At 42.2% G+C, this 13487-nt stretch overlaps 1 protein-coding gene across 2 annotated transcripts in view; it reads right to left on the minus strand.

The window, feature by feature from the left end:
* Positions 1–591: 591 nt before the first annotated feature.
* Positions 592–13487, minus strand: part of RASSF8 (Ras association domain family member 8) — a 130730-nt gene continuing 117834 nt past the window's right edge. For both annotated transcript variants that reach the window (XM_075551974.1, XM_075551973.1), the window contains 3 exons: positions 7743–8632; positions 5494–5638; positions 592–4541 (listed from right to left, as the gene is read on the minus strand). In XM_075551974.1, coding sequence (XP_075408089.1) covers positions 4420–4541; positions 5494–5638; positions 7743–8632 — 1157 coding nt within the window. In that variant the 3' untranslated portion in view covers positions 592–4419. The remainder of the gene's footprint in view (positions 4542–5493; positions 5639–7742; positions 8633–13487) is intronic.

Genomic DNA, 13487 nt, shown 5'->3' on the forward strand with positions numbered 1-13487 from the left:
AGATCAGCTCCACTTTACCCTCCCTCCCCCACCATACCTTCCAGGAACCCTTATTATTATATATATTTTTTGCCATATCTTACACTATCCAATGTATCTGCTCCTCTATAATTCTGTTATTTGTTACCCTCAAGTAGGTTTGTACAGTCATCATTGCTATCAGTTCCCCTTTCCCCCCCACCGCCTCCTTGTACCTTCAGGGAATCATTGTTCCTGTTCCTGTTTCTGCAGGGTTTGTATCTTGGATTTCATGCATTGAACAATCTTAATCATACAAATGAACACACGCAGGTCTAACAAGATTAATGAAGTAAAACTAAGACCATAATAGGAAAGGGTGGCAACAGTATTAAAGGACTGGACAATAGTGATGTGTTTCATCTGTGCTGTACTGCACCCTGGATATACCATCCCTTCTGTGAGGAACTGTCCAATCGTCTTACAGATGGGTTTTGGGTCTCCACTGTGATTACTCTTTCGCCTCCATTTGGCAATAGGTAATTCTTTAGGTATGATCATTGTTTTCCCCTGGACAAATAAAACAGTTTCTTAACACATTTTAAACTTCAGAACACAAACAAACAACTGGAATTCCCCACATGAATCCTGACGTTTATTGTTTGGGAGAATATCAGCAATAACCCTTTTACATCTCATGATGGTCATCAGGAAGGAAAAAGAAAACCATTTTTGAAATGAAGGCCCCAAGAGAATTACATGTAGCACAGATTGCGGACGTGTTTATTTGTACACAGCAAAGCAGCCGACACGGAAGCGTGTGTGCGTGCTCACAATGACCGCGGCGAGTTCTGTCTAAAGCCACAGCAACTCAAGTCCTCCCAAGGCCAGAGACAACCGCGTCTAAGGGCGAACAGCATGTCTGGCTGTAAACCTAGTTTTTAATCTTTCCCCTCCCCCATATATATATATATATGTGTGTATATACTTTATTGCCTTTATATTTCTGCTGGTTTAATATAATTAGTATCCTAAATAGTTATCTGCATTTATTTGGTTTCCAAAAATATATAAAATGCATTGGAATAGCGCTCCCGCAGCTGTCACGCAGTCGCTGGGCTGGCACCGAAAGCTTGTTCTGCGACGTAAAGCAGCAACACTGAAATGTAGTGATTGTTTCGTCGTCTCCATACAGCTTATGGCTTCCCCCAACTGTACAATACTGTCGCAAATCGTACAACTATGCAACTCAACCACTGGACAGAACATAAAAGTCATATGAACGGAATTTTCTACTCTGTACACGAATAAAGAAACTGCAGGGAGAAAGGGGTGGGAACACGGCTGTGTTATGTACATCATGCACATCTCAATCAAGGCCCCCAGTTCTTAAAGGCAGTGCGCATCAGCAACTACCCATGGGCCCTCGGCCTCTGTGGGTCAGAAGATTTCTTTTTGGTGGCCTTTTTCCGTATTAATTACTCGATCCATTATTACATTTATAACTTGAAAGGGTGTTCACAGAAAAGCCTTTAATTGAGAATTTCCCCAAAGTTGGTTCTGTTCTTATTCACAAAGAAAATTATTTTCGTGCAGGTGTGAATTTTATTTATGCTGTGGGAACATGCGCCTTTCTGTTCTTAAAACACTTGTTCCACGACATAAATTAGTTACTGTGTCAGTCTTGTTTTGTTCTAATATAGGACTAATTTGAATTTTGGCAAGTGGAATTAAGTAAGTACCAAATGAAGTGGCATAACCAAACTCCCTGTGCATCAAGATGAAAATCAAATGCTAAACTAGAATTCACCTCCTAAGGACAGAGACAACCTACTACGGGCCACTCTCTGTGTGCAAGTGAATCCTTCAACGGTCAGATACACTGATGCTATTTCAAATTATTCCTTGGTTCAAAAAAATCTTTTAATGCTTTAATAATTTGTAGAAAATCATAAAACAATTTTCAGAACAAAAATTAATATCTACAGCATTTAGGATCTGGGTATTGTCCCAGATGCTTATTTTTTTATTTAGTAGTTTTGTATAACATTGTCTGCTCCTCTCCCTGGAATGTATCCAAAGATGTGGCACTTATTTTAGCTCATTTGTATTCACAATAGATAAAAGTGATCAGCAAGAGACTAGAATATTTTAAGGTGCATATGAAATATTCTTGTGTTTCCAGAAGTAACGTAACATTAAGTACAGCTGCTCACTGCATTCATCACATTCACATCTGAAAACAGTTCTCATCTAAGAAACAGTAATGTTTACCTATGATTAAGTCCATGAGGAATATTTGGCAGCTTGCAAAATTCCAGTGACTGTATCAGAGGCTAGCTGTGATGTACTGCTGGTACTACTACCCGCCCTTTTAAGGTTATTAGATGAATGTTGACAATAATTTCCATCAAATAAGTTGAATACTGAGAAGCACTGTATGACTGTTTTTCATGGCACGCGAAGGAGTTTTTGCAATTGCAAAGTTTAAAATGTCTTCACCTTCCTATTTTTATTTAAACAGAATCTGATCAATTTATAAAAATGTTTTTCTTTGTGAATAAGGGCACAATAATTTTTATGACCAACAAAATGATTCTCAGACTAGGACGAAATCTTTGTAAGTAAGGCATAGATTGGGCAGCTCTTATAAGTCATTATTGTCAAAAATGCTACAAATATTATTTTGATTACTAATTTTCTTGATTTTCAAATATAGAGAGATATGAAAGAGTTATTATAAATTGAGAACAGAACCATAACAGGTCCTGGTTATTTACGTAACCACATGTATTTCTCAAGTTGCTTGCAAAATATGATGACAAGGTCAACTCGATAATATCAAGAACTGCTCTCCAAATAAAATAAGACAAAACAAAAAACAAAGCACTTTCGTTGAGGTCCACCATTTAGCTGGATTGGGAAAGGCAACTCTGCATTGTTACTTTCACTACTCTATAAGCTTCTATATGTTTTCATAGCCATTCTCAACATTTTTTCCATAGGAAACCTAAATATAGCATTCTCAGCATTCATTAAACCAAAAATAAGTCAAATGTGTTAATACATCCAAAGATGCCTTCATGCATAAGATATTTTCCTGTTACCATGACTTTAATATATTAATCCACTTTTACTTGGTTCCATGTATATAATACAGATAATATATTTTCCTCAGAATTAAAAACTTGATTATATTGTACCAAAATCTATCAGAGGGAATGTAAAAATGGTGAAGTAGTGTGAGACCACAGTAGTCTCATGTTACTGTGACTCTTAGGACCGTTCATGGAAGGAGTGTTGACTCATGTTTTGGTTTTATGAATTAAGGAAAAATTTGTGTACCAATAGATTTTAATGTCCTGCAAAAGTCAAGTGCCCCCACCCCCTCACCAATTGAAACAGGTCCTGAATTTAACTTTATCATTGATAAAAAAATTAACTACCTCCAATCTATTTTCTCTTGGTCTAAATGATGGGAGAAATCACCATGGCTTACACAGGGTGAATAATGTGCAAGAATAAGACATATGAAGTGGTGAGTCACTTAAACTTCCTGAAACAGACCAATCTGGTCCTTACAGATTTATACTCAGAGTCTCCATGAGAATAACGTGGCAGGGCAGATACAAACCCTATCATCTAATAGGGAGCCCCCTCCCTATTTCCACAGACATTCATAATCACATTTTTGCCCAATGGTGTTTAAAAAACCAAAAACCTTGTAAACATACCATTTACCTCATGAACATATTCCTGTTCTGGTGTAGTGTCATTCGTGTTTTGGAAATCATGTATAGGAAAGATTAAATTCTAAAATTCAAAAACAAAAATAACCAATATTGAATTATTTTACTCATTAAGCAATGGCTAGGACAATTTTGCAAACGAATGCAATTGGGCTCTTTTGGGTTATTTCTAATGGTGGAGATCACCCTATGACATGTATGTAGTTGTACGTCAGAAATATACATGGATGGAGTCTGGTAACATGCACACAAAGTCATCATCACACAAGATGTGATATCATTAAGCCACAGGATAAGTATTAAAAATATTAAAATATCTACATTCACATATCCATTGATTACATGGAATAAATTAAACTAAACCAGTCACATACAAGTAATTCTCTTCACCTCTAAGTCACTCTTATTTCTGTGTACTCAAAGAATAATACTTTTCCTAATGCTCTCAAAATGATACAAGTAAAATTGAAGGCCTTGCATTGTAGCTGCTGGACAGAGCAACACTGCTGAAGTGTGAACACACACACGGTGTCTTTGTTCTTTAGCATCAGTGCACAGGGTATGGCTCCAAGTGGTATGCAATTCAGGACAGAAACACGGATACAGTGGCTTGTGAACTAGCTCCTCTGTTCATCATTGGCACGCAGCAAAGAAGAAATGTTTACCGTCCCTGGTACCTTTATTGCGTCTTTCCCCTCAAAGACACACGACATTAGACATAGATGCCTTCTGGATTAAAACCAGATGAGATAGGATTCTGTAGAATACGAAGGTTACTGGGGAGCTGCCGAGACGAACCAGGTCGCTTCAGGGACCCAGACTGGAATGGTGCCTCTAAATGGGACACAGAGAAAGTTGGTTTAATAAAGCTTGGGCATATTTGGCAAGATGAAACAGTATCATGTGGCCCGCCCTGCAGAACCTAACTACCCAAGGTAGGAGCTGAAGTTAGTTAACCACTGCCATTTCTGGTGAGCCCTGGGGTGAGAAGAAAGGGCCAATTCGGATCCTTGAAAATGGCATCAATCTGATTAACCAAATGTGGTGACATGAAGAGTTAAATCCTCCTCAAAAGAGAGTATCTTCGCTTCTTAGTGCCGCTGTAACAAAAGGTCCGCGAGTGGGTGGCTTACTGAACAGAAATGTATTTTCTCACAGCTTCGGTGGCTGCAGTTCAAATTCAGGGTGCCACGTCTAAAGCCAGGCCCTGTCTATTCAGAGGGGTAATCCTTAACTCTTTCAGCTACTCCTCAGGCCTTTAGGGATTTCCTTCCTTGCTCCTGTTACAATCTGCTCCTTTAGACATCTCAACAGTGATCGTCTTCTGACACCACTGCCCCTGATCTGGCTTCATCAGTACAGAAAGAGACTGTATTCCACAGTGGGATTAAACCCAAAGGTACAGGAGGATTGTGATTCCAACACAATTAAATCTACACAGCGAGCATCTTGTTTCTTTCTTAGGCTGGACAGGTCACATATTTACAGATTTGAAAGTCTTTTAAATAAAAGTACAAATTAACAATAAAGACTTTTAGGAGTGGAAGAAGGAAAGGAGAAGCCATAAAACAAGGAAGCGAAACAATCAAATCAAAGTATACGTATGGCTCAAGTATACTTGAGGGAAAGCCTGTCTCAAGAAGCAAGTGAAAGCGAGTGCTGCACCTGGTGACGGTGCACTCAGCAGACAGATAAAGCAGTCCTGACTGTCCCTGGGAGCAAGCCATTTTGCAGGCGGCCTAGGGACTGGCTATGAATGGAGGGAGCAGCTTTCTCGGCGTCTTACCTCTCTCTATGTCTGAATGGGAGGCCTCTACTTCACTGGGCTCGGCTGGCAAAACGGTCACCTTTGTCCCTGTCTGCTGGATAAATTGCTGGAGGTTGACTTGCCGCAGCTCTTTAGTCAACTGCTCCAGTTCCTGTTCTTTGTCCTAGAAGAAAAAAAAAAAACAATTTTTTTTTTAAGAGTTTGCTCTTGGCCAGCCAAGAAGGCTGAATGTGGCATGGTTGATTTCCCAAGAACACGCTGAGCCAGCTCAGGCTTCCACTGTACAACGGGCTGAAGAGGTCACTTCATTCTAACCTGGGCAGTCGTTCAGGGGAAACCAATAGTTTATTCAGACCTTCCTGTTCAATGTGAGGGTTTCCTCTTCCAGCAACATCCTCGGTACCTGCAAATGTAAACATGGTATGTCTACACGCTTCCCTCAATACAACACGGGCTCCCGGCTAGGCCAACATTACAGCGGCATGGCAGGCTGGTCACAAATCTCCACTTAATTTGGTCCATGAGCGTTGACATTTCTTGTTTTTCATAACCTGCCATGAGGTCCGTTACCGAAATGGAAACTGTCACCGGGAAAGGACAAGGGGCCCCTGGTGGTATACTGGGCTCAGTGTTGGGCAGCTAGCCCTGAGGTTGGTGGTTTGGACCCACCAGCCTCTCCTGGAAACAAACAGGAGGCAGACTGGGCCCCTAAAGATTTACATCCTCAGAAACTCTAGGAGGCAGTTGGACTCTGTCCTATAGGGCCACTGTGAATTGGAATCAACTCGGTACGTGTGCGTGTTTTGGTTTTTCATTTAAGAAAGGAAGATTCCCATTAGGGGGCTCCTGTATCCTCCACAAAGCCAGGCTGAAAGCGGTCAAGTCCTAAAGAAGATTAAACTTGGGCAACTGGAAAGCTCAGAAAACAGGGTGCATCTAAATTGATTCTTCCCGCCTTCTCTCCTTTACTGAATTATCAGAAAAGGTTGGGCATGGCGACCCCCACCCTGGCCGGTGTGTTTGAGGGATCTGCTGCTAGGGATAGGGAGAGAAACTTGAGGGACAGTGTTTCCCTAACTGCAGAGAGCCCTTTCCAATGGGTACTGAGGTTTACTAAGCACGGCTGTCCTCAACCCAATACTGAATGCAACATCATTTCCAACTTGCCCTGAATCCATAGAGTAGACACTGACGAACGCTCGGAGGCTGAGTCTGCTACTGCGTGAGTAACTCCTGGCTTTCAGAACTGCGGTGGCTGCTTGACCTCTTCGTACAGAGAAAGCGCAACACACCTTTGCTGTGGACCTGCTCACAGTCCCAAAAGCCGCTCGTCCCCAGGGGCAACGGTGCTGGCCCAGCCTGGGGATCTTGTTACAATATAGATCGGCTTTTCTGAACTTGGCCTACACGGGTCACACAACGGGAGAACACCAGCACTGTCCAAAAGAACGTTCTCCAATGATGGGAGGTCCTATGCCTGTACATTCTAATACAGCGCTCATTTACTAGACACCTGTAGCTACTGAGCTCTTTCTTATAGGGCCAAGTCTGACCCAATACAGAACTTTTCATTGATTTAATGTTTTTGAAGCAGTTCTATAGAAGTTTGCTAATTTGGATTAAATTGTGGACAGCACAGAGCTAACCACTTAACTCTTTCTTCTCTCCTCTGCTGGTGACCGATGTAGTGTTGCAACCAATTCCCCTGGCACTTCCCACGGCCGCTCTCTGACTGGAGTGCTGAGACATAGTTTGTGTGTGTGAATCGGAAAGGGGAAACTAAGGGGCACAGTGAAGGCCCTCTGCCCAGGAAGGCAGAGGAGGGTACTGTGGCGAGGGGGTGTCTACATCGCAGGATGAAAGACGGGCTGATGACAACAGAGAAGCAGTTGGTCAGTTACAAAATCCCGATCCTGGGCAATCGCTTTGGTGTCCGTACATCTAAAAGGAGCTCAATCAGTCACTCTCTCATCATTAGTGTCCATGGCCAGAGATTGTTCCCTTCTCTCCATTCACCTAAGGCTACAAGGGCCACAGCACAAACACTTGCTTCCACAGAGCAAGGGTCCTCGGCGTCTGTATTCCTCATTGTGTTCTCATCTCACATCTAAGCTGTCCCGAAGTCACAAGGATTCTAAAGATCTTGTAAGCGAAGGTAGGTTTCTCGTGTGTAAATGGACTGGAAAAGGGCAAGAGTTAAGGAAGATTACGGGAATCTATTGTTCTGTTAAACAGATGGAATACATTATTAACAAAAATGTTCTTACCTGTAATCGCTTGGTGGCTTGCCCAAGAGATCTTTCCACGGCTTTAATGCCGTTTTCCAGCCTCAGACTCTGCTGGCCTTGAATGTCAATCTCCCCTCTGACTTTCCCAATCTTCCCCTTCACCTCTTCCTCATTGACCTGTGCCTCCTGGACCTCCCGCTGCAGCTTTTCCGCTCCGAGGCCATTTTCCATGGTGTGGATCTGAGCCAAGTAGTGCTGCAGCTTGCTCTCGCACTCTGTTATCTTCTGCCTGATCTCTTCAAGTTGGTCCTTCAGCTGCTTTTCATTTTCCTGCTCGATCTGGAACTCGTTTGCCCAGAACTCCTCCTCCTCAATTTCTACATCATTTCTTTTGATCTTTTGCTCTAGGCGGACAATTTCCTCTTCAAGGTTAGAATTGTATTTCTGCTCCCAAAATCGTATTTCTACCTCACTCGATTCCAGCTGTTTCTCAATGGATTGAAGCTTCTCTGTCTGCAAACGGATGAGCTTCTTCAACTCCTCTGCTGTTGTTTTGCAGTTGTTCAGCACCCTTTGCTTGAATTCAGTTTCTTTGCTTTTCCCAAAAATGTCCATTAATCCTTTGGCACCTCCTGTAAATGTTAAGGACTTCCTTTTCGGCTCTCTCCTTTTGATCGACTTGTCGTTCTGAGGTCTCAGTTTAGCTAAGGGAGGCAAACTCTGCCTGTATAAAGTTCTTTCGGGAATTCTAGCCACACTGTCTGAAGTGGGTCGCTCACTGAGAGAGGGCCCTGTTCGCCGTAAGATGAGCTGCACGTCACTGGCATACTGTCCCCATTTGTTTAAGGATATGATAGGGTTTTCATGAGGTGCTAAATGTCTTTCAGTATCTCTCCATTTTTCTATGAGGGTGTACCTTCCAGTTCGACCTAGGTAAAAAGGGAAAATGCAACCGTCAATAATTACACAACAGCTAAAATAATACAACAGAGGTTGCTACTTATTTTCAGAAAAACTAATGGTTGTTGTTAGCACTGAATATATGCAGTAAAACATGCAAATTCAACCATTTCCACACATACCATTAAGTGACACTGAGCACCTTCTTCTGGGTACTCATTATAAGTACCCTAGCCCTTTTTTCTGAGTGTTTTCCCCAATTACAATAAACTCACTGCCCCGGAAGGTCAATTTGTCCTATATAGATTATTCATGGAAGAGCCTAACACTCCTGGCAGACTTTTTCTTTCAACCTAGTTAAAGCTAACTACTGTTTGATTTGAAACAGGCTTCCGGGGATATTGTTGGTTACTTCCGGGAATATTGTTGGTTAAAGGGTTACAATGTATCTTAGAGCAATATTTTCAGAGGTTTAGCTAGTCCCCGAGACTCCAGATCATCTGGATTCCTTAAGAATAGCAAACTCTGGTCTACATTTCCCTCCTTTTGATGTGCAGTTTTCTATAGGATCTGTATCAAAACGGCTAGTAACAATGGTAGCATTAGTTTCTCCCGAAAAACACCATCTAGTCCTTCCAATCTCCTGACAAAGGAGGCAGCTGTTCATGGATGCAACCAGCCCCAAACACTCTATTCTATTACTCCTTCCTGTTATTATTCCAGGTAAATGGGGACCAATTTTGTCTTGGATGGCAGCGAGCACGCTTTTACGACTTCAGGCACTAGCAGGTAGAACACCACCCCCAAGTATGTTATTAGGCCAACTAACTGGGATATTCCATGATATTAACACCCTAAACCTCCAAACCAAGAAATCCCATGAGGTTCTAGGTTCATGCATCAGCAACTTTGGCAGCTGCTGTCCTTCATTGTAATTATATCTATCACACAATTTTCCCAATTCAACTGTTCACATGTGTTAAAAGTTGATAGCAATTAAAAGAGATGTTTCAACCCTATCCTTAATCAATATGCCTTCTCTTTTCTTTTTCATATTTAGTGCCCCCCCCCCTTAAAAGCTACAAGCCTATGTTATAGAATAATTTATAAAGAGAAAAAGACAAGAAGCTGCAGGAACTGGATCCTAGGTCCTCCTTCCCCACAGGCAGCCACTCTTGGTTTTTCATATGCCTTTTCTTTATTAGAATGTAGACTTTTGGTAATGCCAGTCAACAAAATGCATTTAAAACTTTTACTTGAAGACACAGAAGTCCTCACGATAGGCCAGAGAATAAAATCAGGAGGTGAATTGCATGTGCTCTTCCAGATAATGCTCAGAAATCAAACTCTACTCTAAGCCTCAGGCGTTCTCAAAAGTATGTCGAATGCCTGATAGTGGAAACCAGTGTTTCCCAAAGCGGGCGCTTCCGGCCTCTTGGAGTGGCTGGAACGACCCAGGGGCTGCAGAGGCAGAGCTACACTGTATCTGGAGTATGGGGTTTAGTAACAACGTTTTCAGCTACTGGGGAGTGCTAGTAATTTTTTTTTTCCTGAATAGAGGCAGTAGGCCAAATATGTTTGGGAACCTATGGTCTAGACCAGTGGTTCTTAACCTGTGGGTCTTGACCCCTTTGGGAGTCAAACGACCCTTTCACAGGGGTCGCCTGATTCCTAACAGTAGCAAAATTACAGTGATGAAGTAGCAACGAAAGTAATGTTATGGTTGGGGTCACCACAACAGGAGGAATTGTATTACAGAGTCCCAGCATTAAGGAGGTTGAGAACCACTGATCTAGACCTTCTTGTTTGGGGCAAAGAAGGGCAGTGGAATTTCCCAACCAAAGTTATGAGGGATTGAATCTAGGTAGAAGTAGGTAGAACTTCAAAACCTGACACAACTTCTACCCTGTATATCTCTCTGCCTTGAATGTCAAGGTCTAGGAAGGTTGGAGGCCAAAGAGCTAACAGAGAAGCTGCTCCTCGGCCTTTAACAGGCAGCAGTGCAGACTCCTCTGTCTCCCGGAGTGCGCTGCCAAGCCAACCAGAGCTCACTTAGTTGCGATTTTCCTGCCCACAAGGGCGCAGAGAGGAGCGCTTGTGTTAGCTCTTGATAATAGTTTCAAGAATTCTTAGAAACAAGTTTAAATGACAGTACTAATAAATAGACAAAATTACATTTAAATAAATACACCAAAACAAAATAAAATATAGATTAACCTAAAGACTGGAAGATAAAGTCTTAGAAGACATATATAATCCTAAATTAGAACAAACTTCTTAACTATTTTAATTTAAGGGGCGGTGAGTCCGGTGTATTATTTAAATTTTGTTAAGGTGACAAATTAATATTCCAAAGACAAAGTAACTGACCCTGCCATTTAGCAATTACAGTAACGGGCCATACAGCTTTTGGTTATCCATTCTATACTTCATCTCATTCTTTCATGAGTTTTTGAGCCATGAGGGTCTTTTCTGAATGAAAGGGTTAATGAAAGGAGATCTGCATGTGCACATATGAACACACGTATGAAATTTACTGTGAATATATGGATGCTCTCTTCTTTAAAGGAACCTGAATCTTGAGTATAGGTGAAAGTCGGTGTTCTTGTGGGAAGTGTTTTCATGTTTTTTGTTTTGTTTTAATCCCAGATACACTACTTTCTAGACAAGTAACATAACTTCACTTTTAAGCGGGAGGAACAAGATCCCGCAGGTTCTGAGTGCCACTGAACTCGGCAACGCAGTGCAGAGCGGGATGAAACCACTTAGGCTGTCTTCGCAAATGCTCCCGGGAGCCATTGTTGCAGTCGCTCTTAATCCATGTCTCTGTGGGGCTTTCCTCATTTTCGGGGTACTTGACTTTCCCAAGTATAATGTCCTTCTTCGAGGTTCGTTCCCTCTTGATATGACCAAGGTACCCGAGGGAATGTCCCGTCGTCCTAATTGCTGAGGAGCTGTCTTGCGTCATTTCTGCCAACATAGATCTGTCCTGCTGACCACAGAGTACTTTACATTTATCGCTAATACCGTACCATTGTCAGGCTTTTGCATGCGACTGCGAGTACCGTGGCTTGGGTGGGCACATCCTAACCTTGACAGTGGCATCTTTGCTTCTTCAGAGACATTTGCAGCAAAATCTCCCCATGTAATTAACAAACAGGCTGGTTGATTTCCTGATCGCTGCTGTCATGTTGTTGATTGTGGATCCTTGACAATTCTAATGTTTTTATGGTGTGACTTAGTGGTCCAGTTGCAAAGATTTTTGCTTTCTTTACATAGAATTGTAATCCACACTGAAGGATACAATCCTTGATCTTCACCAGAAAGCAAGTCCTTCTCGCTTTCAGCAAGCAAGACCATAGTCTGAGAATTGCTGGTTTGAAGGAGCCCTCCCCCAATCCTGAAGCATTCTTTTTCACATAGTTCAGCTTCTCAGGTTTGCTCAACACACACACTGATGCACACCTTCCTGGTTTAAAACTATACTGGACCACCTTGTTTGGTCTGAAGGACTGCTTCTTGGTCTATATCCAACTTGCCTAAGAGCACAACGTGTCCCGGAGTGGCCATTCTTCCCAATGTAAAGTCCACAATACTGTGACCCACACAGTCAATGACACACAGGAAAATATCTTTCTGGGGCTCCTTGCTTTCAGCCATCAGCAAGAAATCCGTAATTCTGTGTTCTTTGGAATCGAGCTTGAATTTCTAGCAGTTCCCTCTAGATCAGCAGTTCTCAGCCTGTAGGGCACGACTCTTTTGGGAGTCAAATCACCCTCTCACAAGGGTGACCACGGCATGAGGCACTGTAGGAAAGGGTCCCGCACGAGGAAGGTGGAGACCCGCTGCTATTAACTAGTTTTGAGATCCCTACAGTCAAATTGTACTTATGGGTGATATTAAATGAATTGTTTCATAATTTCTCCATTCTGTGGGGTCTTTGGGATGGACAATTCTCCTCTAGGTGGTTGGTCAGGCAGCTGCCTTCCAAATTACTTGGCAGAGACAATGGTAATCATTAGTCATTTAAGACATTGTGAATTCATATAACAAGAATGCTGAACAGAAAACTCCCTTTAAAGAGTGAGGCCCTCCAATGTATCAAAACAACCATCTATTTTAAACGATCTTTTTAACTACCCAAAGCCCATTTGTAGGCCACTGGACATCCCCATACAGAAGGGTCTTGAGGAGGAGACGAGACAGGGTGCAATGTAGCAATGATGAAAAATACAACTTTCCTCTAGTTCTTAAATGCTCTCTCCCACCCCACTGTCACGATCCAAATCCTACCTTGCAAGTCTGGCTAGACCAGAAGATGTACACTGGTACAGATAGGAACTGGAAACACGGGGAATCCAGGGTGGATGATCCCTTTAGGACCAGGGGTGTGAGGGGCGATAATGGGAGGGTAGAGGGAGAGTGGGTTGGAAAGGGAGAAGCGATTACAAGGATCTGCATGTGACCTCCTCCATGGGAGACGGACAACAGAAAAGTGGGTGAAGGGAGATGTCGGACAGGGCAAGGTATGACAAAACAATAATTTATAAGTTATTAAGAGTTCAAGAGGGAGGGGAAAAATGAGGAGCTGATGCCAGATTAAGTGGAAAGCAAATGTTTTGAGAATGATGAGGACAACGAATGCACAAATGTGCTTTATAAAATTGATGTATGTATGGATTGTGATAGGAGTTGTATGAGCCCTAATAAAATGATTTTTAAAAATGCTTTGAGAACAGACAAGTACCATAAAGTATCACTTGTTACCGTTATCAGAATACACGGGGGGAAGAAATACAGGGAATGAAAAAGAAAGCCTGGGCACTGTCCTTCCTGGAACCAAGGAAGCATTTTAATGATTTCCATGTGAAAAGTTACTATCAC

The sequence above is a fragment of the Tenrec ecaudatus genome, chromosome 6 (assembly GCF_050624435.1).
Source record: "Tenrec ecaudatus isolate mTenEca1 chromosome 6, mTenEca1.hap1, whole genome shotgun sequence".
NCBI lineage: Eukaryota > Metazoa > Chordata > Mammalia > Afrosoricida > Tenrecidae > Tenrec > Tenrec ecaudatus.